Here is a 19135-nt window from a genome sequence, read left to right as displayed (position 1 = left end):
CTTCAAACATAATCTTGCTTAAAATCATTTGTCTTCTATTTTTTAATGGGATACTTTTCTGAAATTCTGTTCAAATAATCAATTTCCATGAATTATTTTAAATTTCAATGGCTACAAAATTATGTTAGAAGGTAATGGAAATATCTTGACCTTTTAGGCATTTGGGGCTTTTTGCAGAGAGAGCACAGGATTCCAGGACTATAAGCTCGAGTTAGGTGCCCCAGGTTGCAATCCCACCTCTCACTCTACTGACTCAATCACTCAACTCTGCAGAGCTCAGTTCCCCCACCTGAAACACAGAGCTAATAAAAATCTATCTCACAAGGTCGTTGGGAAGATTCAGTGAAAAATCACCTATGGGCAGTGCTTTACATACAGTAAATGTTTTTAATAACTATTCTTTTCTTCAGAATTTTGCCTCATCTTCTTAGGCTCTAAGATCCATAAAATGTTAAATGTTTTCTAAGATATATCCTATATTTATCATTCAATAGTTTAAACATCTGACTTACTAAACGCATGAAAAAAACCAAAGGCAATAAGTAGTTTGAACTGCATAATGATGTTAATTTGTACTTAGACATTCCAAAGAACACTGTCCCACATAAGGGAAAATTCAGCTTTACCATGAAATTTGAATTATGTGAAGTTGAAAATCTGAAAAAAAAGACTACCCCCAACTACCACTTATTTGTTTAACTTTCCATTATATTCCATTTGAGTCAGCATAATCTTTATTTCAAAATAGTGTTTTTATTATATAAAAATGTAAAAATCCAGCAAAACCAGAAATACCGGATATATTTTCCTGGGCTTTCACATTTGTTGATTTTTATTCGCAATCTCTTTTTCAGCACAATTTACAACCTCAACCCCATCTGCAGTTTGATTATACAAGTGCTAAGTGGCAGAAAGGTCTAGAATAAATACATCAAAAAAAGACGCCAAGCTGTGAAACTAAGTTGCATGCAACAGGTCTATGAGGGTGGGGGAAAGTGCCTGGGAAATAAAACAGTAAGACAAAGCAATTGGAAGGTTTTAGCTAAAGTTCTTTCAGTCATCTTTGTCTTTTGCTCCATGTTTAAGGATGCGCGTGAACTCAATATAATTGAAATTTCCCTTTTTGTCGATAGGCGCTTCTCTGTACAGCTCATCCACTTCCTCGTCTGTAAACCGATCTCCCATGGTTGTCAGCAGTTCTCTCAGGTAATCTTCCTGGATGGTGCCTGGAAGGCATTAGAGAGAAGGTAGTCACGAATACTTCCTGGCACTTTAATGGTTTATTTCTAAACTAGGCCAGTGTTACAAAATATTTCTGAATATCCACACTTCCGTGAACAAAATAAATTAGTGAACTAAGGCAAATTGTAAATTTATCATTATGTTTGTCTATTACTTTTTTTTTTTTTAAGATTTTATTTATTTGAGAGAGAGAGAGAACGAGTCAGGGGAGGGGCAGAGAAGCAGACTTCCCGCTGAACAGGGAGCCCCATGTGGGACTTGATCCCAGCACCTTGGGATCATGACCTGAGCCAAAGGCTGATGCTTAACCGACTGAGCCACCCAGGTGCCCTGCCTATTACTTTTAGAGTTCTTTCATTCTAGAATTTTTTTTTTAAGGTTTTATTTATTTATTTGAGAGAGAGAGAGTGAGCAGGGGAGGGGCAGAGGGAGAGGGAGTGAATCTCAAGCAGACTCTGCACTGACCTGGAGCCCGACACAGGGCTCGAACTCACGACCCTGAGATCATGACCTGAGCTGAAACCAAGAGTCGGATGCTTAACCAACTGAGCCACCGAGGTGCCCCTAGAGTTCTTTCATTGTAAAAGCTCAGTTAATAGATTATAATGCTTACAAAATTAATTTGAAGCAAGTGTTTTCTAGAGGAAGAAAAAAAACCCTCTGTATTTCAGAGATATAAAGAAAAAAAAAGGGCAGCTGCCCAGAAAAAAGACCAAATGTGCACGAGGGACGGTGCAGTTGTGACAGGTAGAGACGGGAAGCAGGAAGGTGCAAGGTGTATGTGAGGAAGTGCCGGTGGCTGAGGAGTGCATTAAGAGAGAAGGAAAGGGGAAATGAGAGGAGTAAGAAATGTGAATACTTAGGCTTTACACGCCTTAAAATGAGAAAAAAAAAGAAAGATTTTAACTGTTCAAGTTAATTATACTTTTTGGTGAGAGTCACTTGAAGAAGTAGTTTTCATTGTCTAAAAAATACTATTTAACAGACAATTCTCCATTTGGCTTTCAGGACGCTTCCAACCAAATTCAAAGATTAGCACCACAAACTGGGCAGCTTTATGACCCATATACCTGTGACCTCCCCATTCTCGGTCATATCATCCTATTATAAATGATAGTTTATTCATTTTTTTTTAAAGTTACATTTTACTCATCTTCTTCATTTCCTAAAAAGTGTTTCATACAGTTTGGAATGAGGGTGGGCATGAACAAACAAAGAGCACTCACCAGTTGCTTCTTCATCAAAGCAAGCAAAAGCGTTTCTGATGACATCTTCCGGATCTGTACCATTTAACTTCTCACCAAACATCGTGAGGAACATGGTGAAATTTATGGGCCCGGGAGCCTCATTCATCATGGCCTCAAGGTATGCATCGGTTGGATTCTTCCCTGTAAGATTTCACATTTTAACATTTAAGGACAAAGAACTAATTTCAACACATAATTATTTTGTTATTGTTATGCTCCCTAGTACATTTTTAAGTTAGATCATCAGATGGAACTATTTTTTCAATTAACTTGCATTAAGAACATGTTTAAAAGACAATTTTTGACAATGTAAAAAATCTTTATCATTATAAAAATGTATTGTGGGCATAGGCTGAATGTTTTTCATTCACTGATACTTTCTGCAACCTTTCCTTCACTATTTTCATTAAAAACAAGCACCTGAGGGGCGCCTGGAGCCGCTTAGTCAGTTAAGTGTCTGCCTTTGCACAGGTCATCATCTCGGGGGCCTGGGACCAAGCCCCGCGTTGGGCTCCCTGCTCAGTGGAAAGCCTGCTTCTCCCTCTCCTTCTGCCTCTCTCCCCCAGCTCATGCTCTCTCTCTCTCTCACTCTTTCTCTCTCAAATAAATAAATAAATAAATAAATAAAATCTTAAAAAACAAAACAAAACAAAACAACAGGCACTTGAAACCATGAACCAGGCAAGGCCACATTTTTGCATCTTGAAATGTTAATAATGCTAAAGGCCCATCAGGGCATTTCATTTCAATGCCAGTTGTTTAAACAATTAAAATATTCGTATTTCCAATTGTGGCACAGTTGCCCATGAATTGGTATGTTTCAAAAATTTTATTGGTCATTTAAGATAAAACTATTAGGTTGGTTTAGAACTGAGAGCTCATTTTGAACAATGTTATCTATTATTCGGCCGCAAGACATAGGAGCAAATGTGGTTTACTCATATGGCAAAACTAGTTTAGTATTGCTCATAATGGGAAATCTTAATCTCAGTTTCAACTAAGAACACTTCTCCCTATGGAGGGAGATTCCTCAGGAGACCATCCCCTGGAACAGCCAGTCATGGTGGGAATAACAAAGCACTCCTCTTTGTCCAGGCACTTGTGAGGCTCCCATGGTATAGGAAAAGTAGCCCTGAACGAAGGGTCTAAATAGTGAGTTTGAATCCCAGTTCTGCCACTGACTGTGTGACCTGAGAAAATGTGGCAGCTATCTAGGGTTTACTTTTTTAATTTTTAAATCTGTAAAATGGACTGGTTAAACTCAGTATCTGAAAAGTTCCTTCCAACATTAAGTTTGTAATGATTCTCCATGAAAAGAGTATCTTAAGTTAGATATTCATATCTAAGGAAGCAGCTGAATATTACATCCAAAAGTGCCAAGGACAGTCAAATCTAGATTTATGTTTCTTTTTTTTTTTTTTTTTTAAAGATTTTATTTATTTATTTGACAGAGATAGAGACAGCCAGCGAGAGAGGGAACACAAGCAGGGGGAGTGGGAGAGGAAGAAGCAGGCTCATAGCAGAAGAGCCTGATGTGGGGCTCGATCCCAGAACGCTGGGATCACGCCCTGAGCCGAAGGCAGACGCTTAACCGCTGTGCCACCCAGGCGCCCCTAGATTTATGTTTCATATGTAGTTTTCCTCCTGCGAATTTGAGTGAACTTTAAATGCCAAGCTGGCACCCGTCTTACTGTGTATTACCTGTCTCACTCATTACACCTATTCAACGTAACAATACAAAAATTAGACCAAAATTCATTTCAAGATTCACTGAATACGTGAAAGGAGCTAAAAAAGATCTACTTTTCTACCTTCAAATTTAATTCAACTCTCTTGCCACAATTGTTCTGGGAAAAATGTCTAACCCAAAGGTGTCAAGAAAACATGGGTACAAGAAAGACACATGGATTGGTTTAGGTTAAGCAACTATGGACCCATTTAAGGCATCCAATATAATTTATTGATTTGAAAGGTAAATAAATACGTATGTTTAAAAGCATGGGTTCCCCAAAATGAAAGGGCCCAAAGTGGGCCTCTTATTCTACCATCCCTCATTCATCCAACAAAAATTAACCGAGCATCTACTATGAGCAGGGCACAGACTTAAGTGTTCGATCTTTTTTTTTTTTTTTTAAGATTTTACTTATTTATTTGAGAGAGAGAAAGAGAGAGAACATGAGCACGGGTGGGGAAGAGGGAGAAGCAAGCTTCCTGCTGAGCAGGGAACTGATGCAGGGCTCGATCCCAGGACCCTGGGATCATGACCTGAGCCAAACGCAGACGATTAACCGACTGAGACACCCAGGTGTCAAGTGTTCAATCTTTGTAATACAACTAAGTCCTTCAATTTTTCTCCACAGCTTTCTTCAGTGGTGACCCACCCAAAAGAGCACACTTAGCTATTCTGAGTGTGAAGAACACTGGGATCCAACCTACCTCCAAGTCAATAACTTAGTTCAGTATCCTGATCCTACTCTCACTCTGAATAAAGAAAATGTTGCAAAATGTTAACGACTGGTGCACTAGGGAAAATATCTATGCATGTTCATCATACTGTTCTTTCAACTTTTTGCAGGCTTAAAATTTTTCAAAGTAATATATTAGAAAGAAAATTGTGTTCCGGTTACTAAGAGGAAAAGAATAGCAAACCTCTCTCTTTGCCCTCTGGCCCATGAACTGCCCTTTCTGGCTAATAGTCAAGCACAAGAAAACTCTAGAGAGCAGAGCCTAACCATAGGCCATTCCTGACCTACACCCCTTCCCTGCCCAGTCTACAGAGAACTCCTAGACTTGCTGTTCCCAACTGTCAACTCACTGCTGACTTGGGGCAGAACGTGGAGGACCTTCCCTCTCATCCTTTTTAAGATCACAACAAACAACAACAAAATCATACAAGGAATAATAAATTAACACCCATATAACCAAAAGGACAAAGGGGCAGTTTCTGTTTGCTTTAAATCTTATATCTTTATATTTTCTTTACCTTAATTAATTATAAATAAAATCCTCTTATGACTGGCCAACCCCATATGGCACTTCCCACCCAGACATATCTCACTAGGCCTTTGAGATAAGGAGAGAAATACTTACACATCACACAAAAAATAATTCATAAAACACTGAATTATTATTTTGGGGAGGTGGGCATATTAAGAATATAAAAGCTACCTAGAGAAGCAAGCATATCATGCAGATCCTCCTTGTCAATGAAACCATCTCTGTTCTGATCGATCATGTTGAAGGCTTCTTTGAACTCCTGAATCTGCGACTGGTCAAACATGGCGAACACGTTGGATGTTGCACGCTGGGGGCGCTTCTTGGTGGTCTTGGTCTTTGCCTTTTTGCTCGACATGGTGGCTGTTTAATTCTAGAGTTAAAAAGAAAAAACATAAACCAAAAAACAATGCATAAAATATAAAACAAAAAATGAACCTGTAACACCTAAAGTCAATGAATAAAAATATCTTAATGTAGAATTATCACTTCAATTGTGTAGGAATAAATAGACATTTCAACTTTACTTCCAATGTGACAATTACATGGTTAGGAAAAAGCAGTTTTGAAAAATTTAAGAAACAGAACAGAAATCATTATATAGCTTGCCTCCAAATTTCATGAGACTCATTTTTAAGTGGAAATTAATTTAAGACAGACTCCAAAGTTGACATTTCATCTTACTTTTTACAAGAATCATCCCATTGGATCCTCCTAACAACCCAATGCAGTAGGTGCTCTTTTTACTCCATTTTATTACCAATATTGCATAACCTCTAAGCCTTGGTTTTTCAAAACACAGTATGAAAACCAGGGAAGCTCACACAATCCTCGGTTTTACAGCAAAACACAGCCTCTGTTTCAATGCAAGTGAGACTTATATATGAGACAACATTCACAAAGGAACTAGTATAGTCACTGTATGGTACATGTTCAAAAGGCTCTCTCATCTTAAAAAAAAATTATCAAAACCTACTTTTTTTTTTTTTTTAAGTAATCTCCATGCCCAACATGGGGCTCGAACTCACATGGGGCTTGAACCCAGGACCCCGAGATCGAGTCATATGCTCTACCAACCAAGTCAGCCAAACACCCCAAAACCTACTCTTTAATCTTGCATCCCTTCTAGCTTCATCCTCATTTCCCCTTTCCTTTGACAAAACTTTTAGAAGAGCAGTCTGATACTCAACTGTCTCCATTTTCTCATCTTTCCAATCACTCCTCAATTCTCTATAATATGGCTTCAATGGTAGCCTCCAAAACTCTACTGAAAGCCACCAATAATTTAGATGTCAAGTAGGAGGTGCCTGAGTGGCTCAGTCAGTTAAGTGTCCTATTCTTGATCTCAGCTCAGATCTTGATCTAAGGGTTGTGAGTTGAAGCCCCATGTTGGGCTCCACAAAGGGCATGGAGCCTACTTAAAAAAAAAAAAAAAGAAAGTAAACGTCAAATAGAATGAACACATTTCATTCCATTTTTTATTTGCAGTTTTAAATAAACACAACGCGGGGCGCCTGGGTAGCGCAGTGGTTAGGCGACTGCCTTCGGCTCAGGGCGTGATCCCAGCGTTCTGGGTTCGAGCCCCACATCAGGCTCCTCCACTATGAGCCTGCTTCTTCCTCTCCCACTCCCCCTGCTTGTGTTCCCTCTCTCGCTGGCTGCCCCGCCAAAATAAAATAAATAAATAAATAAATAAATAAATAAATAAACAACGCAAAAAATACTATCAGCTTTGGAATTAGAAAGTCCTGAGTTCAAATCTCAGCTCCACCATTACTAGCTACATATAACCTTGGAAAACCCAGAGAGACCTGAGCAATTTTTCGATCAAATATCTTATTCAATCTTCACAACTGCCCTATGAGATAGATATTATCTAGGTTAAAATATGAAATCAATGGCCCTGTGTAGTAAACAATTTTGCCCAAAGAGAGGCTTGGCCTTTTTCCTCTGCTTCTGGGAGGTAATCTCTAAGCCTGTGGAATGTCCTGACTGATAAACGGGGTCTTGGGTCACATCAGACAATCTAACAATGTAACTTATTGTGGGGGTTATGGGTCATGTGTTACCAGTTTGACCTCTCAAGGGTGTAGAGACTGAGATCAGCCACAGAGCAGCTGACAGTATCTACATGACGGAGCTCCAATAAAAACTATGGCTATCAAGGATCAAGTGAGCTTTCCTAGTTGGCAATACTCCATGCCTACTGTCACATCTTGTTGCCAGGAGGAGTCAACACTGTCCATGGAAGACAACAACTGGAGCTCTGCATCTGGGACCCTCCTGGACTCTGCACCAGACATCTCTTTCCTTGGCTGATTTTAATCTGAATCCTTTTACTGCAATAAACCATAACCAAGGGCGTAACAGCTTTCAATGAGTTCTGTGAATCCTAGCAAAATTATCAGACCTGAGGGTTGTCTTGGGGACCCAAACTTGCGATTGGTATCAGAAATGAGGGTGGTTTTGGGGACTGTTGCTTTAACTCTGCAGCCCCATAGTATGAAAGCAGAGGACCAGCTGGCGCAGCAGCTGACCAAGGCAATTTTGGACTTTGGTTGTTGGGACTTTTAGTCTTGACCTTTTTTCTTCTTTTTTTTTTAATAAAGATTTTATTTATTTGACAGAGAGAGGGAGAGAGCACAAGCAGGAGGAGCGGCAGGCAGAAGGAGGAGAAGCAGACTCCCTGCTGAGCACAGAGCCCGACCTGGGGCTCGAATCAGGACCAGAGCCAAAGGCAGCCACTTAACCAACTGAATCATCTGAACTCTACACCCTACGTGGGGCTGTAACTCACAACCCTGAGATCAAGAGTTGCATGGTCTACCAACTGAGCCAGCCAGGCAGGCCTAGTCTTGGAATTTTAATCTACACTGTTTACTTCTCTTTCTTCAATTCAAAAAAATACACCCCGGAGTATTCTGAAGCTTGGCTTAGTGGTGCAGGTTTGAAGTATACCCACCTTAGAGTTGTTACTCCTTCTCTACCCCATATAAATGTTAACTTTCTCCTCTGTCCTGTAACTTAGCTTGAGTTTAGTTATGTTGAGGGTTAAATAAGAGACAGAATGTAGTCCACCAGAAAGGCACTTGTCTACACTTTAATTCTTCTTCATATTCCAAAACTGTTGATTAAAATTTTTTCATGCTAAAAATTCTGATTCTGGGGCGCCTGGGTGGCTCAGTCGTTAAGTGTCTGCCTTCGGCTCAGGGCGTGATCCCGGCGTTCTGGGATCGAGCCCCATATTAGGCTCCTCTGCTGGGAGCCTGCTTCTTCTCTCCCACTCCCCCTGCTTGTGTTCTGTCTCTTGCTGGGTGTATCTCTCTGTCAAATAAATAAATAAAATCTTAAAAATAAATTCTATTTCTTCAAGATATAATATGTACAAAAGACAGTAAATCTGAAGGCAACAACTAGTTCTCTCAGTATCTACAAATTATGTTTGTGATAGAGTCATTTAGAAAAACCTCCCAGAGTAAATTTTTATTTATAAAAAATAATCAATTGTGTCATGCTAACCCTATAGCTACCCCAAAAGTCTATTGTATTTAAACATTTCTGAAGCTTGCTTGGGGATCTCCAAGAAGTTGATGCCAAGATGGGATTAAACATGCAAAGATTTTTATTAGGGGCCATGCCCATGAGAGAACGGGGAGGTAACCGATAAGGCCAGAAATGCCACTAGGACGCCAGAAATGCCACTAAGACAAGTCTGACCTCATGAGTGAAGGTACAGGGAAGGAAGGTGAAAAACAATCAAGGGCAATTCATAAATGGCCCTAATCAAAACAAGTTACAGAACAGATAATAGGCTCGATGTAATAACACCATAATTTCTTCCAAAAAAAGGATTTTTCCCCCTGTACTTCACCTTAAAACTGTACACATTTATAATATATGTCTATGGCACCTATACACTACAAACATACACACATAAAATACAAACTGATAATAAAATATGAGCTGAAAGTGAGGCAAACTGTAGCAAAACGATCAATCTGAAAAGAACTCTACCCCCAAAAGAAACTACCATCCTCTTTCTCCTTTCCTTCTGAGATAAGTATCTTGGCTTTCTCTATTTTCTCACTTCCCACTCACTTTTAACCCACCACAATCTGGCTTTTTTCCTCTCCTGCAACTGCTTTCAAACTGCCAAATCCAGTCTAACTCCTTGGGATCACTCTGCTGTATTTAACACCATTTTATCCCTCTTTTCTTCAGAGCCTCAACAACTCTTGGCCTTGGTGAACAGTAACCGTAGAAAAGAACTGTCCAAACTGGAAAGAAGAGTGCAAGGTTCCCAACCTTGAAGACCTTCCACTCTAACAAGGGAGACTCCTTCTTCTTCTTCTTCTTCTTTTTTTTAACATTTTATTTCTTTGAGAGAGTGGGAGAGAGAGAGGGCAGAAGTGGGGCTGGGGGCTGGGGGGAGGGAGGAGAAGCAGAGGGAGAGAGAAGCAGACTCCCCCTGAGCAGGAAGCCGATATGGGGCTCAATCCCAGAACTCCAGAATCATGACCCGAGCCGAAGGCAGATGCTTAACCGACTGAGCCACCCAGGCACCCCACAAGGGAGACTCCTAGTGATACTGGAAAGGTTGGTTTATGTAAAATGCTACACTTGACTTGTGGATAGCAATGGAATCTTCTCTCAGTTCTATTTCTATGATTGGTCCTCCTCCATTTTCTTGTTAGGCTTTTATCTTCTCCACTCACCTAAATATTCATGTTTCCCAATATTCTAGCAGTCCATGGCTTATTAATTCTTTCCATTCTGCTTTCCTTGGATAATCTCATCAACTCTCACTGGTCTGGCAACACTGATGACTCCCAAGTCTGTATCTCCAGGCCTGACCTTTCCCCTGGGCTGCAGACTCTAATACCCAATCGCTTGTGAAAGGCACCCATTTGAACACCCCACAGACACGCACCATCAATGTGTTGAAAACTGAATTCATAATTTTCCCATTTCTAAATTTCTTTAGCTTTCTGTCTTCTCTCAGTTAATGACAGTATCATTTACCTATTCATCAAGCCGGAAACCTAGGGGTTGTCCCCAACTCATCCCTCTCCCTGGAGAATCAGGCCCTGCCTCTTGAATATTTCTCAGACTTGCTCGTCTTCCTCATTCCTCTCCCACCACCTGAAACTGGGCCTTCAGTATCTGTGTAGAATATTTCTGTTTCAACTAGCCTATCTTCTTGCCTTCTCGTCCCTCTACGCTGCCCTTTGTGTCCCGCCAGTGGTGTCTAACACGTGAACATGACCTTGCCTTTCCCTTAACAATCCTCGTTGGCTCTCCACTGCATATAGTACAAAGCACAAGTTCTTCACCATGGTATACAAGGTCCTCCTTTCCATATGCTAGAATGACCTTTCCAGCCTTATCTCTAGCCATTCTTTGTACTTCTCCTTCAGCACCACCAAACTGCTTGGCTGTGTCCATGGCACCATGCAGTTTCTTACCTCATGTGCTTTTGTTCTTGCTATTTTTCCAGCCCCAAATGCTTTAAGACCAGAGAGAAAATTAAAGGTCTACTCGACTTATGGCTCCACTACCATTTACTGAGTGACTCATGTGCTGGGCACATTATGTGCATTAAACTTATCAAACCTGCTTTACAAATATGAAGAAACTGAAGATCAAAGCTATTTAATAACTTTCCCAAGGTCACCTAGTGGCAGAGCTGGGATCCGAACACCATTTATTAAAGGTTATTTCTACCTTTGTATTTTTTACTTTGTACTAAATGTTCTTCTAGTCATTTTACCACAAAATTTTAAAACACCTTTCAGTACTACCAACATAATCCAACACTGATTTTTAAAAAAGATTTTATTTATTTGAGGGAGAGTGTGTGTGCAAGAAAGTGGGGGGAGGCGTACAGGGAGAGAGAGAGAGAGAGAACCTCAAGCATACTCCCCACTGAGCAGAGAGCTCCATGTGGGGCTCAATCTCACCACGCTGAGATCATGACCTGAGCCAAAATCAACCTCAGATGCTTAACTCACTGAGTCACCCAGGCACCCCCTCCCCCACTGATTTCTGAGCAGTGACTTTCCTCTGAATTCAAATCCTCGAGTTTTCAAATAAATTCAGACTATACTGGGGAAACCAATGTACAGAATAGAACTGCATAGTGGAATGGACGGTGTAATGTAGGTTTATTTAAGTGACAATATTTCCTACCAGTCATGGCCTTGGTTTGACATCATAAAGCCTTGAAACCTTTACCTTGGACTGCCAAATTAATGTTTAACCTATACATGTTAAAGAGGAAACAATAATCAAACTCCACCCTTAACTATAATTACAGAAAAAAATCCATATAAACCAGCGTATAATGTAATGAAGAAACCTCAGTAGCAGTAAAAACTTCTCGCTTCCTCTTCAGAATTTTTATTTCATTATTTTTATGAATTTCTCATATAGAGTGAACTAAATGTTATATGTACTGTTCAGAGTTTACAAGAAGGGCAGGGATTATGGGAATCCGGTACATGTGGTTGTGGTGTCAACATATTTAGATAATAATCTACATGTCTGCAAAACACCTGCAATACTGATGTGTAAATCAAAACATGGGCACGATAATCACTAATAAGCAGAAATTGCTTGTGAACTTCATCCAGCCTATATGCCTTTATTGGCTCGTATTGGGCACATTCTGCCAGCTGCCTAGGACTTCGACATTCCTTTGAGGCTTCTTCCTTTAAGTGTCTTAAGTCAGTTGGTTGCTGTCACCATGTAGTAAGTAAACATGTCTCTCACAGCAGTTAACCTTCTGGTCTCAATCTGGGCTGCACATTAGAATCATCTTGGAAGTTTAAAAAAAAACTGATGCCTGGGACGCCTGGGTAGTGCAGTCGTTAGGCGTCTGCCTTTGGCTCAGGGAGTGATCCTGGCGTTCGGAGATCGAGTCCCACATCGGGCTCCTCTGCTGGGAGCCTGCTTCTTCCTCTCCCACTCCCCCTGCTTGTGTTCCCTCTCTCGCTGGCTGTCTATCTCTGTCAAATAAATTTAAAAAAATTAAAAAAAAATCTTAAAAAAAACAAAACTGATGCCTAGGTCCTAGTCTGGTCTAACTGAAACTGAATGATGATGGGTAGGGCCCAGCAACTTCTATTTTAAAAAGTGCATCAGGTGATTTCACGCATGAGGGTTGCAAACCAAAATTAACCATTTAGAAGGCACTATTTATGCACTGAGTTCCCTTCAGTTTTTAAAATTTGGTCATTATGTTTTAATGGAGATGCCAGAGACCTGGATACTAATTCCAGTTCTGTCATTCACAAGTTACATGACCTTGCGTCATTTTAGCTTTCCTGGGCTTCACTGTCCTCCTCTGTAAAATAGAAGAAGTAGATCAGAAGTCACAAAGTGGCAGCTACCAAACTATATGCAGTCTGCAGGGAGGTTCATTTAATTCTCCCAGGGAAGATCTTTTAAAATGCCCCTTTAAGTAACTGAATTAGTTTGCCAACATTTAAAAAAACTGAATAGTTACTTTAATAAAAACAAATTCCAGACCTCTTGAAAAACTGTATGATAAGGAATCACTTGACCAGCATTCCCAAGTTCCTGTAGATAATGAGTATTCAGTGAGCAGTTCCCACTACTCCCTACAGCTTCCTGTCACAGCTGGAATTTGTTTATGTGACTGAGAGCCTCTGAGAGCTCTGAACTTGTTCCTTGGCTTCTGAGAGCATCTGAACTTGTTCCCTGGCTACAGTGGTAGCCAAACTCTAAGATGGCCCCAATATTTCTCCTGCCCTTGCGCAATCCCATCCAACAGTGAAAAGGGTTGACCTGTGTAGGGAGGTAAAATAATTTTCCTCTACCCTTCTGAGTTCTTGGCTGACCCCTCTGTAATTATAGATTCACAAGAAAAAAACAAAAGTTTATTAACATGTATTCATGGGAGATACCCGGGGAAAAGCCAACTCAGAAAGGTAACTTAGAACTCAGCTTAAATATCATCTCCAGCTAAAGACAAAGAAGGAAGGTATGTGCGAGGGGAAGAGGCTAATTGCAGAAGTTGCACGGTAAACAGGGTAAGGCTTGTCATGTAGACTGAAGTCAGGGCTTTCTCCACTGATGAGAGTCTAAAGTTGTCTCCAGAGAGTAATCTTTGTTCTTCCTGGTACAGAGGGGAGGAAGGGTACCTTTGTAAATTTATGTCCTGCTATTAGGCAAATAGGAGGACAGATAACTTTTCTTATGTCTGCTTCTTCAATTGCCTTCAGCTCAAAATCATCTTTATGCCAAAGCAGCATATTTTGGAGTGGCATATTCTGCTACTCTTCATAACCAATAGGTTATTGCAAAAATGATGGTGTGTCCTTGTAATAGACACTGCAGCTTCTGCCTTGCTCTTCCTCAGACCACTCAATCTGAGGCAAGCCAGCACCAGGACACGAGGGCCTTACACAGCCCCATAGAAAGGTCCATGTGGCAGGGAACCGAAGCCTCCTGCCAAGAGTCAACACCAACCTGCCAGCCACGTGAGTCAGCCATCTTGGAGGTTGATCTTCCTTCAAATGATTGCAAACCCAGCTGACACCGGGACTGCAACCTCATAGACTCAAAACCACTAGACACAAAACCAAGCTCCCTTGGAATTCGAGACCCTCAGAAACTGTTTACTGTTTTTTTTTTTTAAGGTGCTAAATTTGGGGTAACTGGTTATATAGTACTAGAAAACTGGTAAAGCCACTTTGTTTCTTTGGTGTCTTTAATATTAAAATAGGACAATGCTTTTATTTCAGAATTATGGCCACAGTCAAGTTTGTATTGGATAGGGAATTTTTGATTCCAGGTTAGAAAATTTTAATTCCTTCTTTTCAATTTCTCTATGTTCTGTGGGCTCTTTTTTCTTTTTAAAAAATATTTTGTTATTTTATTTTTTAAAGTAATCTCTACACCCAATGTGGGGCTCAAACCTACAATCCCGAGATCAAGATTTGCATGCTTTACCAACTGAGCCACTCAAGCACCCCTTTTTCTTGCCATTTAAAAAATATTTTCTAGTAATTTAACCATATCATCTAGGTTTTTAAATGTTAGCCCACAGTTACTCATAATACTATTTTAATTACTTTTTAAAAAGTTTATTTATTTTTAAAGTTTATTTATTCCCCAACGTGGGGCTCAAACTCATGACCTGAGATCAAGAGTTGCATGCTCTGACTGAGCCAGCCAGGCACCCCTTCTGTGGGTGCCTCTTTGAACTGCAACACAGTCACCACTTCCTCAACATTCCCATCAACACTGTCCTATTCTTCTGATTCCTATGCTGATTTGCTAATTCTTCGTGCTACCTAATTGGAGTTTTTTCCAAAGCTCTATCCTTGAAGTATTGTGATTTTCTCAGGTACTGGTCGAAAAACCAGGAGCATAAAGCTACCTCTCAAAAATGAGGTAACTGGGGAGGGAAGAGGACCTGGTTTTGTGAGCAAAAGGATGATCAAGAGTTCAAGTTTTAGCAAAGCCCCAGTAGAATGGTAGTGGAGAGGCCCAGGGGCAGGATGCTGAGGGGGTCTCCTTTAGCCAGGCCAATTTGTAAGCAGAGGCACAAGTGAGGCCTAACAGTAAATGAATGGAAAAAGCAGAAAGCAGTTCTGCTAAAAGCTAAGGTCAATTCTGATTAAATTCTCATGCTCTCCATGGCCTATCAGAACCTTTAGAAATTTCTCATGGATTCATGGTCATTATTGTAGTCAAGACTAATGTTAGTGCCAATTAGGAGGATCAAATGACTGGATACATGAGCAACAGTCTGAAAACAGCAATTATAAGGAGAATTTAGTATATAATCAAGCTAAAACAGTCCACAAAATTAACCTCATATACTTAATGATATATCATTGTTTTTATGCTGCATATTTAGGACAATATGTAATCAGTTCTATGAATTACATCTATTATTTCTTTTACAGAGCCAAATACAATTTTTACAGCTTTCCCCTTAGTACCAGCTAAGCTTTCCCCATAGCATACATATTTTAATATTTACCACATACATTATAATGCTGTCATTTTAAGATTATGAGTTTTATGATCATCCAAGCTGGCAGTAAACTTTCCATCCCCTGAACTCCCATATCATTTTGTTTTATTGCAGTGAAATTTATATATGCTGAAATGTACAGATCTTAAAAATGAGTTTTTGTAAATGTGAACTCCCATGTAACCACCATCCCAATCAAGTTAACATCACTCCAGAAAGTTTCTTCCAAGTCAGTGACCCTCTCCCATAGGCAATCATTGCATAGATTACTATAAATCAGAAATTTATTAAATTAACTACAAATTAGTTTGGTCTGTGACATTCTAATAAATGGAATTATACAGTGTATATTCCATATGCCTGACTTCTCTCACTCAATATAGTATTTTTGAGATTCATTTATCTTGTTGCATTTATCATTGGTTTATTCTTTTTACACCGCCCAGTAATATTCTCTTGCCATGCCATATACTTATACATTTTTGTGGCAATTAAGCCTTTTTACCTTGGATCATATGGTATAGTAGAGTGCCCTCCTCTTGGCAGGTGCTCCATAAATATTAGTATAGCAATACATACATATGCTTCCTTCCGATCACAAACAGAATTACATATATATACATAATGTAGATCCTAGATCTGACCACCAAAATAAATCTTTTCTCTACAGTCTACCCATGGTTCAGCATTAACTCTACTAGACTCTTCCCCAAGAGATCCTCAATGAAACTTATCGGTTAAGCCCTGTTCCATATCTGGAAGAAACAAAGCTGATAATAGACAATAACTGAGTGCTAAATATGTGCTAACCACTGGTCTAAGCATTTCACATATATTAACATATTTAATCCTCAAAATTTATGATATAGTTGCTGTTATCTCCATTTCTCAGATGACAAAATTAGGACAAAGAGAATAAACAATTTGCCTACAGCCACATAGCTAGAAAATGGTTGAGTTTAAATTCAGTATCTGTACTCAGGAAGGCTAGCTCCAGAGCTTGTACCACTGGCCCCTAATATCCTATATATAGATGGCTGAAATTCTCTATCATGAAAACATGGATAGCTAGTTGCGGGTACCAAGCAATGTCACCACACAGCTAAATGCAGAATAAGGAAGATACCAAAGCTTCTGGAAATGAAAATCACCCCCAGATACCTGATGACTTTGAATCCTAGAAGAGAGGGACAACCAGCCCCATTTACGGGCTCTTTTCTTTCCAAATCCCACAACCCTCGTCTGGGGATCTATCCTTCAGAAGTTTCAGTTCATTCTGTCGAAACTCAGTCTCATTAAAGCATAAATGAATATCAAGCCAGCCATTATAAAAGTTGTTTCATTCAAGAGAGCCTGAACAAGCAAAAAGCTGTGCACTTAGTTATGAGGTCCGGCGGGGTCCACCTAATGCTCACAGAGAAAATGGATGGCACGTGTAAATCCTTTGAGTGACCTTGGGCAAATTACCTCACTTGGCTGGGTTTCAGTTTCCTCAATTATAAAATGAAAGATAATCTATAAGACAGATAATCTATTTCACAAGATAATCTATAAGGTTCTTTTGAATTCTAAAATGCTATGATTCTTTTCTTACCAAAAGACCATTCTAAATCCATCTTAAACAAAGGCTGCCAAACTAATCCTCTAAACACCCCCTTTCTTCATATTACTCCCTTTCTAAAGAATCCAAAATGACTGCCTAATGCCTCTTACATAATCTTTCATTTCTCGGTCAAGTTTTCAAGACATCCATAAAAATGCCTCATTTATTTATCTACCTACCTTTATATCCAACTATTATTCATTATAGTTCTTGTTCCATAGGCTGGTCTCCCCATCGTCTCCTTTCACACAACACGATTCCCACCTTTTCAGCTTTTAGTCTTGTTACCTCCTACCACAGATCCTGCCAGAAACACTTAAGTTCTACCTCCTAGGGCTGAATCCAAGGTCTTCAATGAGGTCATGATTCTTTGTTCAGGAAATCTTTCTTGACTTTTGTTATTCCTCCTTTTCTTAAAGCAACACGAATGAACTCAATCTTTACAAGATGCAAGACACAATGAAAGTTACAACTCCTATGGAAATCATTACATTTTAGCCTGTACCAACCATGCACTCTGGTATAGGTTCTCTAATAGATTCCTCCGACACTTCATCTAAGGCAAGAAGCAAGCACCGGTAGACTCCTACCCACCAAAGCACCTCGCACCGTGTGGGGGCACAGAGCAGGTGCTCAACACCCTAATAGGCCCACTGGGCCCGTGAGGGCCAGGCGCTGGCAGCGGGGCCTCTGGGCGCTCTGAGGCACCAGGTGGGTGAAGTCACCCGAGTGACGCAGGGCCGGTCTATCCGCTGCTGGGGACCCAGCCACCTCTTCCAACAGGGCGTCTCCCCAGCCCGGCTTCACCCGTCCTGGCGCTGCCCGGCCTCTCAACTTCCAGGCCCAGGCCCGGCCGCTGCCAGGACTCCTTGCCCACCCTCCTCGCCCAACCTGACAGGTGGCGCAGCCCCCGGCCCCCTGGGGCGGGGTCCGGCGGCGGGCGCGAGGCCGGAAGGGAGGAGGGACAGGAGCGGCCCGAGGGGTGTCGTGCGCGGGGGCGAGTGCCACTCACCGCCGCCAGACAACAGAACCCGGGCTGCCCTGCGCGAGACGACGAGCGACGGCGACGACGGCTGGGCTGCGGCGCGACAGTGGCGGCGGCCGGCACTTCCTGCCTCGAGAGGTGGACCGGAAAGCGCACCGGAAGGCAAGGCTGGATCCAACTCGGAACGGGGGGATGCGGGAGGGGTTCTCGCTCAAGACCGAGCGAATCCCGCTGTGTCGGCCGCGGAGCCGGGCTAGGGCCGACGAACACAGCCTGGGCTTTAGTTGTCTTCTGTGGCCTGTGGGATCTGCTGCCGCATCCCCTCCTGCATGCGGCTGTAGTCCCGCGGCCCGCCCTCCTCCCCCGCCTGCCGCGGCGAGTTCCCGCGGCCCTTCCGCATTCCTCGGCCGCCGAGCGCCGGGCCGAGCCTGGAATTTGACCCGGTGGGGCAGGGCGGGGCGCGCCGCGATACCTCGGGATTTGGGGGTCCCCGGGCGCTAGAAGCCGCCCACCCTGGACTCTCAGAGTTAGCACGGGAAAGTACAACTCCATTTGAACTCGAGGTAAAACGAGTAATTGTTTAGGGTGCGTCCCACGTAGTACTGCGGAAGGTAAGAGGGCGGCGGCCGGGCGGACCCTGCCTGCCGGAAAACCGTTTCGTTTTCAACTGAGCTCCCGCGGGAGTTTTATCATTTGCCCTCAAATTATAAGGTTTACGGCCTTACAGAACACGGCCAGCCTATGACCGTTTCACATCTAACCCAAGAAAGTTTCATTCAAAATACTTGCTGTCCTTGGGGTCAATAGATGACAGAATTGCGCACACACAAACCTGCAAGCGCTCACACATTATACAATGCTCTTCGTCAAAGCAGGAAACCACGAAGCCACATTATTCAGGTTTTGTTCTAGACAGTGTTTGTGCCTATAACCTTCAGTTTCCTCACTTGGCATAATACAGGTGAATAGCACTGTTTCTGAGTAATGGAGGGTAAGTCAACTCAGTACCAAACCTTTATCGGACACTTGTGATTGAACGTTGTGACAGATGTTGG

General features: G+C 41.5%; 1 protein-coding gene across 1 annotated transcript; it reads right to left on the bottom strand.

Annotated features, from left to right (window-relative positions):
• Nucleotides 1-737: 737 nt before the first annotated feature.
• LOC103662658 (myosin regulatory light chain 12B) lies at nucleotides 738-18253 on the bottom strand. The gene is made up of 4 exons (XM_040632691.1): nucleotides 18108-18253; nucleotides 5658-5856; nucleotides 2469-2630; nucleotides 738-1226 (listed from the first exon to the last, which is right to left on the bottom strand). Exons 2-4 carry the CDS (start codon nucleotides 5839-5841, stop codon nucleotides 1054-1056), a joined length of 519 nt encoding a protein of 172 aa, XP_040488625.1. The 5' UTR covers nucleotides 5842-5856; nucleotides 18108-18253; the 3' UTR covers nucleotides 738-1053.
• Nucleotides 18254-19135: the final 882 nt, after the last annotated feature.

This window comes from Ursus maritimus, unplaced genomic scaffold, assembly GCF_017311325.1.
Source record: "Ursus maritimus isolate PB19 unplaced genomic scaffold, ASM1731132v1 scaffold_18, whole genome shotgun sequence".
NCBI classification, from domain to species: Eukaryota; Metazoa; Chordata; class Mammalia; order Carnivora; family Ursidae; genus Ursus; species Ursus maritimus.
This window is presented reverse-complemented; position numbering and strand designations above follow the sequence as displayed.

Excerpts from the sequence above, each read along its gene's own strand:
- LOC103662658 (XM_040632691.1), bottom strand. The coding sequence starts at position 5,841 with ATGTCGAGCAAAAAGGCAAAGACCAAGACCACCAAGAAGCGCCCCCAG. Across the intron at positions 2,631-5,657 it reads TGATATGCTTGCTTCTCTAG|GGAAGAATCCAACCGATGCA; the intron begins GTAGCTTTTATA and ends GAAATCTTACAG. Across the intron at positions 1,227-2,468 it reads CTTTGATGAAGAAGCAACTG|GCACCATCCAGGAAGATTAC; the intron begins GTGAGTGCTCTT and ends AATGCCTTCCAG.